Raw genomic sequence first — 23,887 nt, 5'->3', positions numbered from 1 at the left:
TAATCATCCTTTTTTTTCCCTTGCAGCTTTAATGTCTCCAAAAGGGACCTACTCAGCAGAAATCAGCAACAGAAATTTCTGATCAAACAGAACTAGGTGAAGAAAATATATGATGTTTCAGATCACAGAAATCTGATCCAGTATCACCCTTAATTAGTTAACATCATCTTATTTATTTTTACTAACAATCTGCCTATGGAAGTTCTATCACCATATTAATCATATCACATGCTCCAATGTCTTACAAAAACAAAATTCTTGTAACTCCTTCCCTTATCTCACCTTCTATATTACTTTAACAGTCTTGACAGAACTATGCTGACAGACACTTTGTCACAAGAGTAGGTGCTGCAGAACTCCTGCAGGGGCAAAGTGCATCACCTTCTCATGGGCCAACAAATGGAGAAGAAATTACTTGTGCTGTGCCTTCCCTTTCCTTTCATACACACCCCATTATAGTTTAAGCACATATGTCTAGAAGCTGTTGGTTCCATGACTTTTCCACCTGTAATGAAAACTGAAGGCAATTGAAAAAGTTTAGACAATTCTCCTGGTGAGCACCCTCCATATAGTACTTGCAGACTGATCTTTCCATTTTAGTAGCTTCCTTTGGAAAGAAGTTTTAAAAACTGGATAGTGTTAGGAAAGCCTGTCCTCAAGAATATATTTCAGGAACTTCATAACCAGGGAAAACACATGATTAATTGAATTGATCAGCTTATGATCATTGAAATCCATTCCTGTGACTGACAATCTGCATGACTTTCTACCTTTATCTTTGTAGGTTATGCATAATTCAAATATACACTGCTTTGACTTGCCTCAATTGAAATTACATTACAGTGCTCGTTTGGGGTCTGAATCAAAAACCTTGTAAAAATAGACCTCGTGTATTCTTTCTATGCATAATAAGGTCTTCTTTGATTTTATTCTGCTCATATACAGACAAAGTCTTCAACATTAGGCATCCAAGCATTTAATAGATCAGACTCCTGGCCTTTCTGACTGAACAAGGAAAAAATTTCACCAAAGTTAAGAAGAACTGGCGATACAGTAAAGATTTAGAGTCTTCATTGGAAACCAAACAGCTTACAAAACATACACATAAATCTTTGAATTAATCACTTGCAATGAATCTTTGCACTCCCCTACATTTACCCCATCAAATGTATTCTAACCACCATAAAACCCAATATGCAGAAATATACACACCATCTGCAGACACATAAGGAAGTGATATACAGTATGAAACTATGCATTTGAATCTCTGTATACTTCCATTACGTTTTATGATGCTAAGAATAGATAGCAGAGGGATGGAAGCCCAAAAGTAAACCACGACACAGATAATTTAAGAGCCCTTCTTTTTAATACTTGCATAGGAGTTATGTCATCTGCCAAGCACTGGCTTCTGGTTCAGTATATTGAGGAGATAAAAATATAACTGCAAGGAAATACACTTTTGTTAACCACTGGAGTTATTACTTTTTATTACACTAGCTTGCAAATAATCATCTTTCTGTCAGCACCTTCTTTCCTCTTGGCTTGTTTCATTTCTCTTAATATTTTAAAAAATGGATATTACTTTTTGTTAATTAAACATTGTTCACACAGATCAGTATCAAGCGGAAAACAGGCAATAAGAAAAACTGCTTTAAATGGTTGAAAGTTACAGGTGGAGAAAAGAGAATGACACTAAAACAGTGTTTTGAACACAAAATTCAAGATGTATCTCTTCTCGGACAGATTTAGTGCAACAGACTTGAAGTCAAGTGCAGAGAAATAAGCGATGCCAAGGAAACAGCAGATGACATCTATCAACAGAAATAAATATTTTTATGTGAACAGAAACTGTACATGTAAGGCACCTTCCAAAACGTGAAAGGATTTAGAAGGTGTACTAAGGGAATGACTAGTTTCTAACAACTAGTACCTGACCCTAATTTACCAGCAAGTACATATTTTGAACTTTGAAATTCAAAATATGACCTTAAACCAGTGTCAATCTACTGGCATTCCTTTTCCTTTTTAATGAACGAGTTGTGTAAATAAGATTCCAATGCATAAAGAGAGGAACCTCTGCAGAGGAAACTGAATTGCCATTGCAAGGGCACCTTGATCTCTCCTGTTTTCTACTACAGACATACAAAGTTTCGTACTGAAAGGAATTAAATGCTTTTCAATTCATTTTCTCATGGTTCCTCACAGACAATGAAGCCACTTTCTCTACAGTCTGTGTAAGCAATAGGAAAATAATTAAAAGGAATATTAATCCCCTGCAATACAGACAATTAATCCAAGTCATAAGGACAGAACAAGTCAGTTGGAATAAAGCAAACTGAGGGAAAATGGTGCAACCACTATCATAGCTTCAGATTCACAAAGAAAATTAGAGTAAATTTTCCTAAGCATACGTATCCTGCATGCTGATGAAGACACAAACATTTCCCCCCGGTTTCTGTTATAATTATAATATATCAATAATTATTTGCTACTAATTATGAATAAGTGAAAAAGTGGAATTTATAACATCTGCTCTAGTAGAATTTAATTCTAGTGATAATACATCAATTCTGATGTCATAGCCCTAGATCTAAAAGGCAAATGATTACTTATTTCTGAATTGCAAATTTAGATCAAAAAAATATAGATTATGAGCTTGCAGAGAATTATTAATTCTATATGGACAAGTCATCCAAACAAAACGTTATTAAGAGCATGAAACACCTCATAAATCCTATTAGAACATAGGGATTAACTGTTTTCTCATTCATAGAGGTTCAGAAAATAGATAATTACTGAAGAAATTTTCATTTCAGCATACTTCAAAGTCCTGTAAATTACAAGGTGTTTTTAAAGCCTCATACTTTACAAAATGCATATACTGATTCAAGATGCAAAAACAGAAGTTATGCAACTGGAAAACCAGTTACTAACTAATGAAGTTACCTAATTAACCCTGCATTTCTTTGTCCCCCACTGCTTCAGAATAAAAAGAGACACTTAAAAAATGAAAGTCTTGAATGTTTAAGATCACAAGAAGAAGTCCCATAGTTAATAAAAGAAATAAGCATAATTTCAAATATAAACAACACCTCTTTCAGCAGATGTGGAAAGGAGGTTGATTTATGAGGAGGTGAAAGTAGAAAGTGGCATTTAGGTGACCGGGTTCCAGACATACAGACTAGGTGCAAAATTCAGTTCCTGGAATATCATATGAAATTTTAGCTTGTATCCTTTCCTAACCATTCCTTCTCTCCAAAACTGTATCTATACCTTTTACTGTTGAACTTGTTAACATAACTTGGAGAAGTCAATATACACCTGCCATGGAGATGATCTGCTAGGATAGGTATTTTGCAGAGATATCACAGTAATTCGAAACCTGCACTTTATACCTTTTGCCAGAATCATGGTTTGTGTAAAGTTCACTGTTTTACAATGACTAATGGCCAGTTTAGAGTTAGTATTTCTTAGAGTGGACAGATCGGGGTTTCCTCTGGACCCCATCACCTTCAGAAATGTCTATAAGTTGTGTTTACAGCAAAGTCCTTCACCTCACCTGCTGGCACGTGTGTTCTGTGCCCTTGAGCGTGGTATGAAAATAAGGGGAATAAATAATCAGGCAAAAGATATGCTTAATTACTTGCAGCGTCCTGGGTTGTGTTAGGTAAGAGCATCGCTAGCAGGTCTAGGGAGGTGATTATTCCCCTCTACTCAGTAATGGTGGGAGAGCACTTTGTCCAGTTCTTGGCTCCCCAATAAAATAAAGACACAGAAATACTGGAGCAAGTCCAGCAAAGAATCATGAAGATGATTAAGAGACTGGAGTATCACTCACACAAGGAGAAGCTGAGAGACCTGGAACTGGCAAAAAGGAGAAAAGAAGGTTCAGGAAGGTCATGTCAATGTATGTGAGTGAAAAGAAGATAAAGTCAGTCTTCCCAATGGTATCCAACAAATGGACAAAAATTCAGATGAGCATAAATCCAAATATTAGGCATTTCATTCATTCATTTAAGTTCATTTGAATTCAATTCATCATTCAAATAACTATTCATTTAAGAAAATACTAAAATAAAAAATAAGGAAGGTGGTCAAAGGTTGTCTAAAGAAGTTGTAGACTCTCAATGTCTGGAACCACTCAAATCCTAGCTGCCCCTAAGAAACCTTCTTCAATTGACCCTGATTTGGGTTGATCAAGATGATCTACTCTGATTTATAGGTGGATGGAGCTTCACCCTGCCCAATACAGGTGCTAAAGACGTATCCTTAAAACATTAAATATATCTTAATTTCATCCTGGAAAGAACAAGGAGCAAACTCAAATGTGCCTAAGGAACTCACCAGGGAAAGTGCATCATGCCTCAGACCAATGCCTGGAACAAGCCAATTCACCATATAGAAATGTATTAAAGCTGAAACTTTCTTGATTCCAGTCACCAATAGCATACAGAAGAAAGGAAAAGGAGGGAAGAGTAAGAATTTAACTGAAGCCTCTAATTACGTCTGTACCTAATTATAACACATTATGGATTCAAACATAAGTTCCTCTAGCTACATTGCACATTGCAACGTTGACCAGATTTGTCGTTTGAAGGGTGACAGAGCACTAACACAATCCTTACAGGTCTGAAGAAGAATCTGCCCAGCTAAAGCACTTAAAAGGATGCCAAATCAAATGAGAGATTATGTTTTGATCAGGAGATCCTTCTGCTGACAGCTGATATAGAAGAAAAATAGCAGTACTCTTTCCCTTTAGAGGTCTGGATAACAGTGTAATTGAGTCCCAGCTATACCGGGCACATGACTTTAAAAATTCACTACACAGCACAATACAAGTGTTCTTGGCTCAAACAAAACAGCAGCACATTGTAGGTCAACACAAAGGTGCACCTACAGAAGCCTGTGAAAGAGGTGGTTCTGTTTGACTTGCTCTGTAATGAGTACAAAGCCTACACTTTCCTAGTCTTGCAAATGTCATACCAGGACATCAACATTCAGTCACCTCAGGTAGATACAAAATGGTACTTTTTTAAAAAAAATCTAACCAGAATTTGGTTTTATTCAAAGTTCTTGCCTTTCTATAACTAAAATTAAATATTGCAAAAATGCAAATGCTTTTAGAGATAGTGCTGAAACTTTAATCCAATGTCCAGCTCTGACTGTAAAAGAAAAAACAATTCTGTTACAAAACACTAAAAAAAACAGTAGCCAGAAGGTAGAACATATTGAAACTTCAGTGGTTTATCCAATTTCAATGTAAAATTGACTTCTGAGCAAACAATATCTTTAGGGTACATTTCATTATGAAATTTATGTCATTATTTCACTTAAGAAATAACAAGTATTTCAAATATTCATTCAAAAATAACAAGTATTTTTTCCACCGTAATTCCAAAGCAAGAACAGAGCACCTGAAGTTGGGTAGGTGCCCAGGCTGGTTTTGATGTACAATGTTAGAGTTCAATGTTTCAGTGAAAATTCCCATTGAATTTCTGTGAGAAAATAATATTTATACAGACATTTAAGGGTGGGTTTGTTGGTTTGGGGAAGGGTGGGGAATAGGAACGGGTGTATCTGACAGCTTTTCCAGAAAATAAGGATCTTAATATCATGCTCTAAATGTACAAAAAGATAGCTACTAACCAATATCCTGAAAACAGTAGCTATGAGTTTGTCAGCATTCAGAAAGAAATGCAATGTCTTTATATTTTCATCTTATATAAAAGGGAATGTACAAAACTTAAGATCAATTACAGAAGTGACACGTCAAAAAAAATTCAGATATTTGTATTGACAACTACTGATGAGGGTCAGAGTTATGTTATCATCTTCAATGTACTCCTGTATTTGCAAATTTTTGCAAGTATGATAATGCCATTGTAAAACAAACAAACAAACCACAACAATATATTACTTTTAGATATGTCAGGAAAATGTTCAGAAACCTCAATTATTTTTTTTTTTTTAAATATTATCACTTGCAGGCTTTAGCACAATTATTCAGGTAACCACTAGACACAAAATCTTCTCAAAGAAGTAGCTACATGCATTAAAACAGTATATTTAAGGACAAGATTTCCTATGTTCAATTTTTAATCTCTGTACATTACAACTGGACTATTTCCAATGTGAGAGCTAAGGAAAAAAAGGAAAAAATAAAAAAAAGTGAAAAGAAAACCCAACAAAAGCAAACCCATAAGATTACTAACCTAGAAATACCAAAACCAGAAGACCACCAGATGGTCTTTCAAGTCTTGTCCTTAGAAGCCTAAGTTACCTCACTGTCTGAGTAATTTCATTAACCTCTAAAACACAGATGGAAAACTAATGCACCTCATCATTCTTCTCAGTGAGGGTTCTGGTCTGATACAGCCGACTGGCTTTTACTTTTCTTCTACTGATGTAAAATTTTTTTTTTCACCCTAACTCAACAGCATTTTGTGCAAAATTCAGCAGCTAATCTCCCTCTTCAACATCAGTCTTTGACCTCCTGTTTCAAATGCTGCTAGACAGCATCTCCAGTAGCTTACTGGCATAAACCTAATCACCTTTCCACGACTATATAATGGCTTAGGTTCCCCTCAGCCTCCATCCTTACTCTCAGTAATACTGGAGAAATCAATTTAATAGATAAATAATAATAAATCTAAAGCCAGGTTTGTTCTCATTCTGGTCCATTGAACTATATAAATTTCAGAAATATTAAAAATAACTACTGGCCACTGTCTCTTTAAATGAATTTTCCCATTACTCAGGGAGAAATACTGCTGCATAGAATACAAACAGAAATCAGGGAAGTGTCCCACCTTGGTCACTTTTTTCTTTCTTTATATCTTAACGTTTAATTATTTTTACTGCTGGTCACACCTCATGCAAGCAGTTAAAATTAATTACACTTGTGCAATCCCATTAAGTTTAAAATCACCCCATAGCAGTGGCAAACAAGTGATTTTTAGACTTTGTGCAGAATGTTGACCTTTCTTTACTACTGTCATGGTGTGATGAACATTCAGCTTTTGGTCAGCAAAAACATGACATGAAATTTTCAGCATAAGTAGGAATTGGAACTTAACAGCTTTAACAACATGAACAGCTTTGTTCTGCAAGAAATGAGATCACAAAATGTTTGCAAATGTTTAAATCGACAGGATATGTCAATTTATATTTCAGTATATATATGTCTTTTCATAATTTTATTTTTACAATATCTATCTGTCCTATTATAGTCAATTACAATAACAACTATCCAGGGAAAAATATCCTGTTTTCAGATAGATAAAATCCTCAGATATTTTTCAAAATGCTCTTACAGCTTTTGTTCCTTGAAAGAACATCAGCTCTTCATTTTTCTGGACTATTAAAAAAAAAGTCATTTGAAGCTCCCCCCATAGGTAATTATCAGAAGATAATCAACATAGGGGTTTATAAGAACTCTATGTAAGGGTTCTTATAAAAAAGTAAATGCTTTATATTTTTATGATCACACAAGTTATGACAGTTTCTGCCCATATCATTAATGTGACCAGATAGCATGCAACATCTTACTAGGATATCTTACCTGGGCATCAAAAAAAAAAAATTGAGGCACTTAACATCTATAAGATTTTATCTCTTTGCTTAAGAAAATCTGGAAGTGAGTCATTGGGTCTTATATTGAAATTAACTAAATCTCAAACCAATATTTAAAGTCTCTAAATTAAGCTTTTTTGTTTGTCAATAAAACATGAACAAAAACATATTATTCTGTAATATAAAAGAAAAGCATGAAATATCTTTATCTCAAACAAATAAAGTCTCTTCAAATTATTACTATAAAGTTGAGTAGAAAGATTCAAACAACACAAGCTTAGCTTTCAGAAGACTTCTTTCTCATTTAATAATGGGACTCCAACCAAATTTCTAATGAAGTAACAGAGAAGAAAATCACCTGGCTCAAGGCCAGGTCAGTAATTTTCCTGATAACCTGTTTAAGATTTGTGACTCTAGCTTGACCCTCTCTAATACTAAACTATCTGCAGAAGAAAAAAGGAAGCCACACATCAGAATCAACAGTGGAAGTTCTGCATTAATTGCTCACCTAAGCATTTTATCTTTCAAAGATGCAAAACCATCTAAAGATGGAATAAATGTATATAGATAAAGAAGTCATTGTATATGAATTCCAAGTGGATGAAAAATAGCCAGCTAGACAGGAGCTGTGTGTGCCAGCAGCAGTGCTGCAGTGAACATCCCTTTGGATTTCACACCATCAGTGGCCATTACCAACATTAATAAAAGCCATCTGCCCTTAAATGTCTCTTTCAACAGAGTTCTTCATTCAGAGAGGTAATTTAGAAACTTTTAGGGACTAGAATAAAGAAAACAAATAGCAGGCAATTAATCATGGTAATAGTGCTTCCAAAGGTCACCCTATTACTTTGAGCAATGATACCAATCTTTACTCCTCAAATTTAATTCCAGGGGAAAAAAAACCCCTAATCTTGTGGTCATAAATACTGAAAAGAAAAATTAACAAGAGCGCAATCTTGTAACTAATGTTTTGATTTGCAACCACATGAATCTAAGAGGCCTTGTTTCCAAATACTATCCCATTATCATCATGTTCAGAAGTGACCATCAAAACTTGACTGCCAAAAAATGAAACTGCATCAGTGTATAACTGGCTCTGGACCAAGTAGCCCTGCTGAAATGCAGGACACCTGTTCAGAGAAACTTGTGAGAAAGTACAGATGTTTTAATTTCTCTCTACAGTGATGGGAAATTCAAACAGAACTACCACAGGACATCTATTAAATAGCTTATTTGGATGCAGTGGCTCACTCTTGATTTCATTTCCTCCACTGAAACTCAGAGTGCAAGCTCGTGGGGTTTTAGAGGAAACTGGGAGACAAGAAGCTTGGCTGTAGCAACCCAGTAACAGCCCTGAACTGAGGATGGGAGTCCTGAAGTCACGTCTATTTGCAGATCTGTATTTTGTATATCATATTAGTGGAGAACAAATAAACTTGGCAAACTGCCACCACATCGTGCTTGGCCACGAGCAGGTTTTGTTATTATTATTAAGTAAAGTAGCTGTAGCTGATCTGTTTAATGCCAAGCAGTATTGCCTTTGGGTGAACTATTCTCAAAGACACACCAAACTCAGACTCCAAAAGAGGTTTCACCTCATGTCTGGACTCCAAGGAGGTTCAAACAGGAGCTGGACACTGCTCAAAAGGAACAGATCAAGCCACATGCAGGAGGCAGAAGTTCAGGCCTCTGGAAAATCATGAGTCAAAGCTGGATTTTTTGCCACATAGCTTTAGCTGAGGCATAAGAGAAGGACAGAAGCTCCCAATATACTTAAAAGTATTGTGGACAAATTAAGTTTGTCTTTAAGTATTTAAATACTTCTGCAAATACAAATATCGGAAATCTAACTCTGTTAATGAAACATAAGCTCTTCAGCCTTATTTAAAAAGTGAATTTGGGGATTATTTTTTTTTAAATATATTTCTCTATGTTCAATTTTGACTAAATCATTCATCAAAGTGCCATTCCATATTAGCCCTTCCATTCTGTATATACGCAATATATGTGCTTTACTGGAAAAGTGGAAGAGGAGAGTCATTCTGCTGTAAAAAAATATTTCCACTTAATGTTTTTTTCTATTATGCATACTGAATTAGTTAAACAGGAGAAGGGTACCTCATTTGAAGTTAAATTAATTTCATTCTGATAGTCAAGAAATATAGTGGAGTTTTTATCATCTAACATACGCTCTGTTTTTCAATGCAGATTTTATCTTTCAAAATAATAATTAGCAGTAGTTTTAACATTTTCTCAATTTTAAAGAATTATCATTTAAAGGAAAAATTTCCATACATATTAGGGAGTACATTGAGTTAGCCTATTATGTTCTGTTTTATTTAGCCACTGTAATTAAACAGTAATAGCATTCACTTTCTTACAATCAAAATTTTAAAAGGATCTTTACAGGGAGAGAAAGAAGCAGAGAAGATAAATTATGCAATTGAAAGGAGTGGTTGTTTTTCTCTTGGTGTCTTTAGCGCAAATTCTTCTTCACTGTGTTTCCCAGACACCATCTGTTTCCAAAACAACTCAATCACCAAACATAAGAGAGGAGATAGAAATTTCTAATAGAAGTTAAACTTGCCAATGTGCAGAGTGATCTGAGCTTTTTCAAATAGGAAATACATGACACTACAGAGTTGTTAATTAATTAAAGAGAGGCAATGTGTGTCACCTCAAATGATGCAGTACACCATTTCAGGGATTTTCAATACAGTAATAGATGGATTATTACTTTATAAAGTCGCTGCACACTTGCTTTAAGAAGTCCAGGGCACATTTGGTCATTCAATAGCAGGGTTTGATTCACTTAGTATAGGTTTGGGGTTTCTTTCAATTACTCTTTTAAACCCTAATTATAAAGCTTGAAAAATGGGTCACACTTGCTCAGGGCCTCACTCCATTTGCAATTACATATCAGTGAGATTTTAGAAAAACAGAAACTAGCAGAGTTATTTACATCAGGGACTCACCTGAAAAAAGATTATGATGATATAAGAATATGGATTGGACAGGAACCATCAAGTTTTATAGATTCCTGCAGTCGTATCCATCCATGTCAAACAATTTCATACAGACTATATTTGAAATAATAAATATATTAAGAAACGCTACTCCAAAATTGTTTATATTATCTATTATGATTGTATCTTTTTCAAAAAAATCCTTAGCAAGTCAGAGATTTTATGTCTTTTCTGCCCTTCCCCAGTCATCCCTGTCCTTCTCCATCATTCAAAACAATTCTCTCCTTTTTGTAGCCCCAGTAGTTTATTTCACACATGGAACATTCTTAACTTCAGAGTACCTTTCCAGATAATTTTATAGCTATCAGTAGACTAAAAGGTGCTTCTGTTATTCCCTTGGCAGTTCTACCATATTAAATCCATTAGCACACTCACATATACACACATCACATTTTCAGCTCTTTTTGTTCATAACATGTGACTCTGTTAAGATGGTATCTTTTCATGTTGCACATACAGATCCTAAAAATCTGGATAGCTTATTTTTTTGTAGCTTAGTTTTTAATTTTTTTTAAATTATTATTATTATTTTATTACTGCATTCATTTATCACAGGTTCTAAATTCCTGACCTTGTTACCTCAACATAATTACATTACAGGCAACCATCTCCACTCCTGTTCAATATTCTGAACAGCTTCACTGAGTTTTAAATGCACAAAATGGTCGTTGCCACACATTTCATTTCTGGCTTCAGCAGTTGCGATCTTGTGCTTTGTTACTAAAAATAGAGCTGCTTCCAACTACCTGAGCTGGAAAGCTAATTACAGAGCTGGTAAACAGTGCTCCTCCCCATTGAGCAAATGGCAGAATAAGGAGTCTGCTAATGCACTAGGGCTCCCATGGTCCTGTGGGTCTTTGAAATCTATCAAGTGTCATTTATTTAATCATCTGTGGCTGTTTGCATCATGGATAAATTACCATTTAAGTAAATAACTGTTTGACTGTTGAATCAACAAATCATGGAGAAAAAGAACAATCAGCCCGATTTAGAAAAAAGTATTGTAGCCTAATTCTCTGCTTGCATAAAGTAGAACAATTTCACTGAAGTAAATAGCATATTGTTGATTTTGACTAGGTAAGAGTCTAGTTCTTATTTCCTGCAGTAGAGGGGTTATTAGAGGACTGACTGCAGCAGCTTAAAGACTTTCAAAAAAGTTATTTCTGTCATACACAGGCAAGAACAAACAACTGCCACTGTAAGAAAGCACTTTGTCCCCTTAAAAATACTCAGCCCTGTCTGCAGTACAGCAGCACATTGACTGGAAGAAATTCTCTGCTGAGAGATCTTAAGGTAGAAGTGCCCATGGGGTTTAGATGCTCCTCTGCATTTGGTAATGAAACACTGATTTCCCTGTTCCATGGCACTGATCCTTACCATGTAGTCCAATACAAGCTTTGTTGGCAACAATAAAACTCAACTCATTTTCAGCCATTACTGAGGCAACAACATGTAGATAATACATAAGCAACTGTTAAAATAACTGTGATACAGCTGTAGCCCAAAAGCAAAACTAATATATCCATTATGTTTGTTCATCCAAAATCCCTTCTGGGGCCAAGAAGGCATGTAGCTTCTGGAATTATATTTTTTTCTTTGAATGTAGCATATAGGAATAAAAGAATTAGGTAGAAAGCCACCAGAAAGACCAATTTTAAAAAGCCTTTCTATTTCTCCTTCCTAACCCCCAAAGAAATAGAGACAAGTAAATAAAACCTCCAAGACTGTACTCAACAGATAGAAGAATTTGGTGGAGGAAAGGAGTATGCAAGTGAGCATAAACTGCTGGCTTGTCATCATGTTTCTGTAAAGTAAGAGGTATCCAGGGCATCCAGGGACAGAATTGCTATCTGAGGGTAAACATTATTTACACAGCTCATTTGGGAGAGGAGAGGATGAGCTCCCTCTTCTGTCTCCAGTCTTTATGAAAAGGAAAGTTGGGATGTCTTCAGTTAAACTAACCACCTCCTGTTGTAAAGGAAAAGTAGGCTGCCATTTTTTAGCAAAACTGATTGGAAAAAAAAAAAAGGCAAGACAGAAAATGGGGACATAGGTGGAACTGTGTAGTATAAGGAAGAAGAAAATGCAAGCAGAAACAAAGAAGAGAAAAAGAAAAGGGTAAGGAAGTCAGACTAAAGAAAATCAATCGTATTTCAAGCTCTGCGTATCACACAGAGTGGAAACGAGAAAATCTTCTAACAGTAACAGTGATGGAAAAAAAGAAACAGAGAATCAGCCTTCTCATCTTAGAAGAAATCCAGGGAACATGACTGCACACCACAAAGCAGTGTCACACCATCACACCTAAGTCAACTCTGAAGAAGTCAAGTCATGCATTGGAACTTTCACAGTTGTCTTTTGAGCACAGTGTTTCACCAGAACTGACACATCTCATTTCCGTGGTACTCAGTGTATGCAACACCAGAATGCCTCTGAGGAAAGTCATACACATTTTTCACATTTAAACACACTAAACACATTAAGTGTGCGTGTGTTTGTTTGTATGCACACAGCTGGACACACAGTGTGTGTTTGATGGTGTTCAGTGCATAAACATTAAAAATCAATTGAATCCTGACTTTCAATCACTGATCAATCTTCCTGTGTTTTCAGACCTTTCCTTCTAACCTAAATGACCACAAAGCCATTAGACAACATATTCATATATTTGATAAACTGTGCTTATTATAGCAGGACAAAGGACTTTCAAATGATAGTATATTCAAGGAAATAATCCACAAAAAAGGGCATATGCAAACAACATAAGCAATATTTTCCCTGCAACCTGATATTTCTTCCAACATTTTTTCTCACCTTTAGTCAGAGATGCTGTAATCTTTAACCTTGGGAGCAATTTTTCATTTATTCATTCAGATTTCAAAGACAGAACATTGACAGCTACTGTCTTCGTGTGCTGCACAGACCAACTTACACATTTAAATTACCCACAAGTATTTTTAGGTGGTTTGCTTCTGTTGAATTAAATTTGCCAAATTGATAGGACAAGTAAGATGTGCCTCCACCTTTCCATTAAGCTAGTATAAAGTTCTCAATCCTCTTCTCAAAAAAAAAATTACAAGGGGAGAGGAAGAAGATAAAAATACAGAATGTGAAGAAACTGTCGACAATAAGTTGTGTAATTCTTTGAAATATAAGTTGCTTTCTCGTCCAATCATGGAAAAAGCACTTTCAAACTCTCACCGCTTAATGATGAAGTAACTTTGTGAACCTTGCATTGTTGCACCAAAAAATTACGTATTCTACCACACAGGTATCACTCAAACTTCAATCTTCTTAATGAGTATACCAGCATAAGCAAAGAGTCCAGAGCCAGAACGAGATTAATGGAATAAATTTAGGGATATATCAAACAGGAGGGAAGGGTAATAGTTAAGTAATAACATATTTCTTCATTCAGTAATTCTGTGTATCAGAGGCACTGGTTAGAGAAGCACACATTATCAGACAACACTGAAGCATATGAAAAAGAACTTTACCCCATAAGAGACTGAAAGTACAGTTGTTTGCTGTGTCATAGTAGCACCACTTTCTAAAGAGCTCATAACCATATCTGCTTATGTCTCAACACTAGCAACCACCTATACCAGACTCCCTTAATATGCTGAAAATTCATCGGAAGTACTATCCAACAACTGACCAAATTTCATACAACATAGATACTTAATTTTAAAAGCCCTCCGATGATGAAATGCTCCAATTTTTCTTGACAATTCAACAGCTAAAAGTCAGCTACAGGCTGGTCTCCACAGCACAGGGAACCTGCAGGTAAGAATACAGGGTAAATACAGACTCCATTGCCTTACCTCAGCTATGTGTGGCATCGGGTTAAATCCACAGAGATTGCACACAACTTTCTTGCACTCTGTACAGGTATTAAAGTTAGGAGGATCCTTAGAACCAATATTTAGTCCAGTTTTACAAAGGGGACAAGATACTTCAGGCTGGCTGGCTTTCTCTGGTTCTGACAGCCCGGGTTTTTTAGCTTCAGCAGCCTGAGGCTTGCTATCTTTTGCCAAACCAGGTTTCTTCTCTAAATCAGATCCTTTAGTTGTTAAAACACCATCCGTTTTTGATGGCTCCGGTTTCTCGGTCGTAAGAGGCTTGGCTTCTTTTTTTGCAGGAACAGCTTTTGGAAGAGGCTGAGCCTGACCAGCCTCTTTGGGGGCTGCCTGAGGGGCTGGAGGCTGAGGTGGAGCCTGGGGCTGCTTTGCTGCAGGAGCAGGTGCAGGTGGAGCTGATGTCTGAGACCCCGGTTGACCCGCTGTGGAAATTAAATTTGAGGCCTGGCTGAAGATTGAAGCTCCAAATCCAAAGAGTTTCCCAGTAACTGTTTCTTGTGGTGTTGTAGGCTGAGGCTTAGGGGCATCAGTGATGCCTCCCAGATTAAGGCTGAAACGCCTTGATTGCTCCGGAGTTTTCTGAGGCGGCTGCTGTGCTGGCACAGGCTTGGGTCCTGCCCCTGCTTGTGGGCCCTTGGGAGCTGGTTTGGCATCAGGCTTTGGGGCTGGTTTTGTTGGTAACTTTTTAGGGTCATCTTTTGTTTGTGTTGGCTCAACAGGCTTTTGAGTTTTAGCATCTGGTATAGTCACAGGTTGAGACGCAAGCTTGGGGTCTGACTTCTGCCGAGACACCTGTGGAACAGGTTTGGAATCTGGCTTATCCCCAGCTGCATGTGTGTCCTGTGACGGCTTGGCAGGCTCTGGCTTTGGGGAATCTGTCACTTTCTGTTGAGTTGGTGGTGGTTTGGGACCTGCCAAGTCCTGTTTCTGCCCTGGTGCTGCAGAAGTAGGCACAGTGTCTGCCACAGGCTTCTCTACACTGGGTTGTTTTTGCTTATCCTCAGCCTGCGTTGGCTTGACCTGATCAGACTTTGGAGTAGCATCTATTTTCTGGGATGTCTCAGTGGGCTCTGGGTGGGGCTGTTTCAGTTTTACAGGGGGAGACCCAGGCAAGGACGGTTGCTTTTTCTGTGGCAGGGTTTTTTTAGATTCTGCTGTCTGTGAAGGATCAGGTTTGGGAGAAACATCTTTCTTTTGAACTGGCTGTGGCTGGGGGGATGGTTTAGCTGTTGAAGGTGGAATGGGTGTCTTCTGTTTGGGTGGAGGTGGCTGTGGCCCGGGACCATGACCTGGTGCTAGGTCACCCCCTAATGCTCTTTGCATCTGGCAGTTTAAACAGAGCCATTCACTAATCTGAAAAAAAATAAAAAATAAAGGTATTATAATTAGGATAAGACAAAGTTAATAAAATTAATACAATAAAAGGTTATTCCAATGTATGGCTTCTTGCAGTTTTTCAGACTTCTGTGTGAAAAAGGAGAAATATTATCATTAATAAAGTTTGCAGTTAACATGCCCAACTGATTATTTTCATTCTCCTTCACATTCCAGTGAGTCAAACTATCACTGAGCCCATGATTCTAATGCCTTCACATTCAGTTTACACACACATGAATACTGGAGGATAAAAACTCAGCAGAATGAAAAAAATGCATTGGAATTTCATACGACCTAGCAGTGATTCATTTACAGCAATGATTTGCCAGAATAATGGCAAATACTGCTAAAATAGTTTAACACATCAAGCCTGCTGAGAGAAAACAATAATCAGAATTAAAACACAGAAAATGCATAATTATCTTTAAGTATACATCTATTGAGGTCAGCTTATGAACAGCTTATGCTTTTCATAATGGTTTAAATTACAGAGCACAGGTACTGGCAGTAATATGTATCCAATGAATTAGGCACAGAGGTGTGTTAATGGGCATCATGTATTACACAGATTTATGCTTTACCACCAATTTCAGAGGGCAAGTCTTCATCTGGAATCAGTGACGAGCTTTGCCTAAGTCCTGAGGGTATTTCAAGAGCCTTAATTAGGTTTCCCAAAACATCTTTGTTATTAGAAGTAGTTACTAGGGTAATTTCTCTACTGTACTGTGCCTCGTGCAATGGGCCCCTCTTTTCACACAGAGGAGAAGGAATAAGACAAATAATGTATTTACCCATGTTTCTCCTCAATTATGTTATCTCTCAACTTCAAAACATTTTTTCTCCTTCCCAAGCAGTATTACATGAGAGGGAAACCATATTTTCTAATCAGAGAAAAACCCAGCTTCACAATCTGAGGAAGGATCAAACCGGCTAAACCAACATGTGGTCATGTGCTATTTTCCACATTTTTCATCACCAGCAGAAACATTATAGAGAGCAAAAATGCCATTCTCCTATTCTTAAGTCAGTGTGTGAAACACAGGATACCAGCTACAGCATTTGCAGGCACCACCGCAACAGAGGGAACCGCAATTAGGAGAACACAGAACATAGGTTTCTTTTCCCTTAAGGATGAAGATTTCTGGATGCTGTTTCTCAGTCAGGTCTTGATGATTTTAGAGGTCTCCTATAAAATAAACCATTCTGTGATATTATGAAATCTCCACCATACATCGTAGGACAAATCTGGAGGTACTACATGCAAAGAAAGATTTTGTCTGCGTAATATCAGAGTTCACTGGAAGGAAAGAGCTCTGATGTCATGGACTGAGGCAAGGAATTCATTATTTGGGTGTGCTTTGCCAGTCTTTTATTTTTCCAGCAACAAAAATTTAAAGAGAATAGTTAGATGCAGCCCCCTAAAACAGTTATTTCAATTATTCTGATAAACAGGGTATATACACACACTCTGGAATATAAGCTCACTATTACTAAAAGCTTCACAAAGAGATGACAAAGTTTGGCCCCAGCTGTAAATTCACAGTAATCAAGTCACCATTAGTAATAAGGCTGCTTTATCTTCCATTTTCAGTGTAATTTTTTTAGATTGTTTAAATAATTTTCTCATCTACTCACAACCCATATAGCAAGTGACTGTTAAAAGTGAAAACAACTGAAACAAAACTGGAACACGTGTTTAAGCTCTACTTTGAATTATGAAAGGAATTAAGTTCATACCTGCACAGAGGACCTGAGCAAGGACTAAATTAACTTAACTCCCATTTTGTTTGATTAGTGATCAATTCCCCTACTTGATTTCAGATAATAGTAGTCTAATTTAATTAGCTACATACTAATACCATTTCTGGATGAATTCTTAAGGGTTTTCTAGAATGTTTAAGTGTAATCAAAGATCAGGCCGTGACAGTTGTCTGGCTGTGGCAAAGATTTCTTATATTAGGAAGGTGAGCTCCCTTCAACAGTGGAGAAAGACAGGATCCTGTGAGGAGGTTTTTAATGGGCAAGGAATGGCTTTTCCTCCAATCCACAGAACTTCTACAGATAATTGAACAATGCACTTTCCATCACGATTCACTCTTCTTTCTTCTTGCTGATGTGAAACCATGGCAGTAACAGGTGTCTACCTGCTCTCAGTCAGCTTCCAGGAAATCTAAATTTAAGTCATTACAACACCTGTAAGGCCTCAAATGAAGTACCTGTAGGGTTGGGTGGGGCTACCAAATGTTTGAATGATCCTTATGTTTAAGGCATCCAGATTCCAATTTCATTTATAAGCATTTAGGCTTGTCTTCAACATGTATCTGGTGCAGTCTGATGCTGCTACCTGATTGAAGTCCAAACAAAAGTTAATTCTATGCTACAGCTTTCAAGATAATTTTGTGCAGAAGACAAAACTTTAACCCTCAGCCACTATTTTTTCCTATATGTATGTGTATATATATATAAATATATATATACATACAGATATATGTGCATCCTTGGCATGAAACTGAAGCCTTTAAAACCAAAATGAATTTGCTACTCCTACAGCTGAACTTCAAAATGGAAAATGTAGGAAGTTTTACTTCATTGTATTATTTTTTAAATCTTTCTGGTTTAAACATAAAATTCCTCCCATGCATTTTAGTGGGAGGAATTAAGTGCCAAAACCCTCAAGTCATTACGGATTACACACATCATCTTTAAACAAATACAAAACTACACAAACTATAGGCCTGTGATTGGAACTGCAGGAGTTCAAAATGAAGTGTGCTACATGATACAGTTTTCTATCAAAGACTCACCTGCAATTACACAGATTTTCTGCAAGTTTTAACAGGAGCAGACTTATGTTAAATACAGATACTTTTACACATTATTGCTGCTGTAGATAACTAAAAAAACAAATGTTTCTCTAGCCCTAAAGGTGTTCCTGGGCAGCAGTTCTGCGACTGCAGTTGGGAGCACCAAATGAATTTACTTAGTATTTTAGTAACAACATCAATGGAGAATTATTTGAAGAAAATTATAGCACCATATTCCATAGATTAAGAATGCACAAAGGCAAGCTAATAGTTGACACCAATAATAAATATGGTCTGCAATTCCATTCTTCTCCCTATCCCAAACAAAGCCAACACAACTGAAGGCCATTCAGTGCCTATTCCTTTCTTCAAGAGGGTTCAGATTTGTTCTAACTGCAGAAACCCATCAAAGGCAATAGGAAAACTGTCAGAGAGCAAGTGCATCGACTGATATGCTCCATTTCTATTCCTGCAGATGATGTAGGGGAGGAAGAGAATCCATCTTGATTCTAAGATTCCAGATGTACATAGGAAATAAATTTTGGCTTGCAGATGGAGCATATTTCATACAAAAATTACTGGCACACAACATGAATGTAGCTCTCATAAGCTATTTTAACAGTCCTTTTGCAGAGCAGAGACACACTCTAAGGCAATGGGTCTCATTCTCATTTAGACCAGTCATTTGGTACTATAAAAAGGAACTTAAAGATATGCATAAAATATTAACAACCCTTTACATCACCACAGAAATGTAAAGATTTATAAAGCCTTTAGATTGCCACAGATATTTAAATGGACTTTGCTGACATTACTCAGCTTCAAAGCTTTATCGACAAAATCAGTTTCTAGTCTGAAAACACAGCAGCTTATTTGTGATGCCTTAAGCCCCTAAGGGTTTTTTATTTTTCTAATACTTGTAAGCCTTGTAAGTTTTATAAGCAGTGGAAGTAGACCCTAAAAGCAGCATCCCTTTCCCTGTAGCACCCTTGTTTACACATTCCTTAACCCTCTTACCCCATTCTATGCTCCCTATATCAGTCCTACCCCCGAATCCAGTAGAAATGTTTAGTCTTTTGTCAAGGTAAGGCCTAGATTGTTGGAAGAACAGCATATCAGGGCCTGAACAACAAAATGAAGTCAAGAATTAGGTAACTATGTACCCTTTGTACTCTGAAGAAGATGAAGATGAATTAACAGAGGGTCCCAAAATACACCCCAGACCCATTTTCAGGGAGTGGACCCCGGGGCGGTCCAGAGCAAAGGCCACAGGGTGGACACATTTGGGATTGGATGGATGGTATAAAATGTAACATCTCAGGCACGGCCGGCGCGCGTCTTGTAACATCTTTAGCCTTGGCAAATAAACCCTTTCTTATCTCACCCCTAATTAACTGATCCAGGAGATTTTTTTCAGCACCTAAATCCCACGGCAACATTTGGTTCCTGACAATTTCAGGGAGGAGTGAGGAATCCAGATTTGGCTCTTGGTAGACATTTTTGCCAAGATGATAAGAGAAACATAAAAAAATAAAGTGCTCAAGCACAGGGTTTTATGCAGCTTTGTGCAGAGTGGTAGAATACTCTAAGAAACAAGAAACTACATCAGAAAATCCTGTTATGAACAAACAAGAACAACTATCACAAAACAAACTTAGTTAGTATGTCAACATACAACAGAAAAAGGTCTTCTAAACAGGCCTGGGCAATACTGGAGACAAAGTTTTCCTTCCACACCAGCTTTTCACAAATAAGATCTCAGCTACTCAAAGTAATTACACCGAAACAAACATTTAATTATTGTACATAGTATGAAATTAATCCTCATTTGAGGCAAATAGACCATTGTTACAAAATACATATTTACCTTCCTTTCAGATATCAGATGAGTTTATCAGGGAACACTGACTTAAGATGCTCCCAAACATGAGACTAGGTTCTAGTCAACAGCACAGTCCCCGGGGTATCCATTTCACAAACCACAGCAATGGTTATAAGCACGGTAGCTTGGTGCTGAACCAAAGTTGGAGCAAACTTTTAGAACAGATATATTAAAAACTATTCTTAAATGTTACTTAGCTATTCTAAGCCTACTGAACACTACTGGATGAATTGTGTTATGCAGTTATCACAACTTTAAAACATACTCCACTACTCTCTTTAAACTACCAGTACAAACAGCTATAGTTTGCATACGAACTATGAATACTTAAAGAACTATTATTTTATAGCTTATATAATTAGAATCATAAAGCAGAAGAGTGAACATAATCTTTTGACTTTTTTTTATTATTATTTTTTTGAATGTCAGTATCTCAGAATATCTGAAAGTTACTTTTTATAGCCAAGGGTGTGATTAAACTGCCCCACGTACAGGACAAGGGAAAAGCCTTTGAAAGACAGCTCAATGCTCTGCATCATAGAGCACTGCAACAAATGCTCATTGCTTTCATTAACTTCATCAAGACTTAATATACCAGCAACATGTGAATGTTTAACAAAAAATCTAAGTGCAAATGAAGAGAGCAGCAAGGAAAAGGTTAACAAAGTTCATCTGTGCCACACAGAGCACATCCGAGTGAATATTGCTGGGATTTGAGAAGGGATTAAGCTGTCTGGTGGAGCAGGGCTGGGCCATGCTGCCCGCCCAGTGACTACCCAGCAAACAGCATCTCCACATCACATGGCCTCACATAGTAGTAAATTACAGTTGCCAAGCAACAGCAATACTGGCGCAGATGGCTGACTGCAGTTGACATCTTTAGCTATGCAGATTAATTTATTATTTACTCGTGTTAAAAACTGGACAGGACAGTTTCCTGGACTAATGAGAAAACACTCCAACATATTGTAGAATATTGTCCAATGAAAATATTGAGAAACTATTCCCCATGCAGAGGGGGTTTGCCTCTTTCTATCTGCCCCTTTCGTAAAAGGGAAAATAAAAAAAGAATAAATTAAAAAAACACAAACAACACCCCTCCCCCCTCAAAAAAAAAAAAAACACAACAAATACAGGGCATCATTGCTATTACCACATCTAATCCTCAATGTAAAGCAGAAATGTAGGCACATAGTCTTCCTCTAAGACAGAAACAATGTGGGAGTTTGTTTAAGGATATTCCACAGAGAGAAAAAGCACCCTGTATTTCCATAACCCTTCTATTTGAGGATCTTTACAATTTTCCCAAATGCCTGTGTGGCAGTTTGGCTAGAGGCAGAGCTATAGGAACTATACTAACTTCATTTCATCACAAAAATTGTGAATGATCCCCATTTGCACAGAAATCGCAGTGTTAGTAAAACTGGAACACCCCAAGAACTCTTTGTACCAAAGAAAATATTTCACACAGAAATATTTCGAACTCTGATCATTTTCAAATGACAGCTAAAAAAGGTTTGTTTGAGTCTGCTCTCTTTTCAGTTTGAACCCAGTCTAAAGTCCATTCTCTTTTACAAAACACATCTAGCTTTACTTCAGCACTGTAAGATTTGATATCTAAATTAATACTTTTAGAAAGTATTTTAGAAAGAAGACTTGGGTTTTGTTGTGGTTTTTTAAACTCATTTCTACACAACTTATGAGGATTATAAGAGCTGATAATGAGATTCAGGTCCTTAATTTTTTTTCTACTTTGTTCTGCATTACTCATATAACCCTGAATAACCCTTCCCAAGTCTAAGTTTACATAGAGTGTACAGTTTCAAAGTTTTTTTCCTGGTATTAAAAAGCTTAAGACCTTGTGGCATGTTACTACCCACAGTGATGGAAGTTTTATTCTTGTTTACATGTCATATCCAGACTATGTTGCATTCTAGTTCTTATGCACTACTACAACATAGCAGGGTCTGGACTACAGACCACAGGGAATATTTCAATTCAATCAGGAGCTTCCTTTACTGTCATGTAATCAAAAAAGATGTCATTTCTATTAATTTTTTGTAAGTATAAGCAAGACATATCTAGATTCACCACAAGAATTAGTCATCTTTCTTATTTTCAATTATTATATATTGTTCTCCATGTACGAGCTAATAATAATGATAATAACTGAAGAAAATTAATACATTTCTGACTGTAAATTCTCTTTAGTTACTGATAATATTCATGCCGAAGTTATTTGTTACTGTTTAAGATACTTGGAGATGCAGGACATTATTAAAAACAAATACAAATACCAACATTCATTATAAAGATTTGAACCAAAAAATTATATTCTTAAATTGAAGGTTGTGATATGATAGTAAATAAAAACAAAGGCAGAAAGAAAGCAAAAAAACCCCAAAACCCAGGGCTGTAATGTATAGAGTAATTGATACGAAAAATTTCTAGTTCTACCAAAAATGTTAAAAAAATAGACATCCCCTCCCACACCAAAAATTACAAAACCCACAAAAATATAATATTTCAGATTGGATTAAAACAAATCCCTTTCACATTGAATTGAAAAATAAATGTGCAAATCCAGTAAAATTTTGCTTGATCAGGAACTATACACTCCACTTTGGGAGAGTCAACTGTTTTTTTATCCCTCCTCTTTTTTCCAGTAGGATTATGTCAACTTTGATACAGATACATTGTTTGAAAAATAGTCAGAAATAATAAAATATTTTTTAGAATGCACTTTGCCTCCATCTAAAAGAGCTTTTGGCAAGTAAGCAAGTCCTACATCAATATACACAGCTTCACATTATCTGAATGTGCAATTTTCAGGAAGTATCTAAGTATAAAATGAGACTAATTTTAAATGGTCTCCTAAAAGAACACTGAAACAATGGATGAAAAATGGACTAATGCGAAATATGGACTAATGCAGATAAAGTTCAAGTAGAATAATCCCTTCTCAAAAACTACCTAGGAGACAGGCATCCACAAATACATGGCACGGGCGGGCCCACGGGCAGAGCCCACATACAGCCAAGTTTCCAGTATTAACAGCTCTAACACTCTACTTGATCATCAACTTTACAGAAGTCCATCATAAAGAATGTAATAACATTATTGTTACACTTTAAACCCTTGCTCAGTCTGTGTTGTATGTATCTTCCAATAGTTAGTTCACAGAGAATAAAAATTTACTCCAATATTGGGCATATGCACTGATCATTTAGATTTAACTATAGAAGTTCATCCTTTTTGCCCTGCTTTATCAAAAAACTACACATAAGTGTTTAACAAATAGGGTAGTTCCTCAAGTTGTCTTTGCTCATTTTGAGGAAGCCTACTCCTAATTCAAATGTTCTA

General features: G+C 36.5%; 1 protein-coding gene across 9 annotated transcripts in view; it reads right to left on the bottom strand.

Moving 5' to 3' along the window:
- The window catches only part of PCLO (piccolo presynaptic cytomatrix protein), a 337,346-nt gene that overhangs the window by 302,469 nt on the left and 10,990 nt on the right, over positions 1-23,887 (bottom strand). For all 9 annotated transcript variants that reach the window (XM_032689501.1, XM_032689502.1, XM_032689505.1 and 6 more), the window contains exon 3: positions 14,426-15,814. In XM_032689501.1, coding sequence (XP_032545392.1) covers positions 14,426-15,814 — 1,389 coding nt within the window. The remainder of the gene's footprint in view (positions 1-14,425; positions 15,815-23,887) is intronic.

This window comes from Chiroxiphia lanceolata, chromosome 5 (assembly GCF_009829145.1).
Source record: "Chiroxiphia lanceolata isolate bChiLan1 chromosome 5, bChiLan1.pri, whole genome shotgun sequence".
In the NCBI taxonomy this organism is placed as follows: Eukaryota; Metazoa; Chordata; class Aves; order Passeriformes; family Pipridae; genus Chiroxiphia; species Chiroxiphia lanceolata.
Note: the sequence above shows the minus strand (reverse complement) of the source record. Positions and strands in the feature narration are given on the sequence as shown.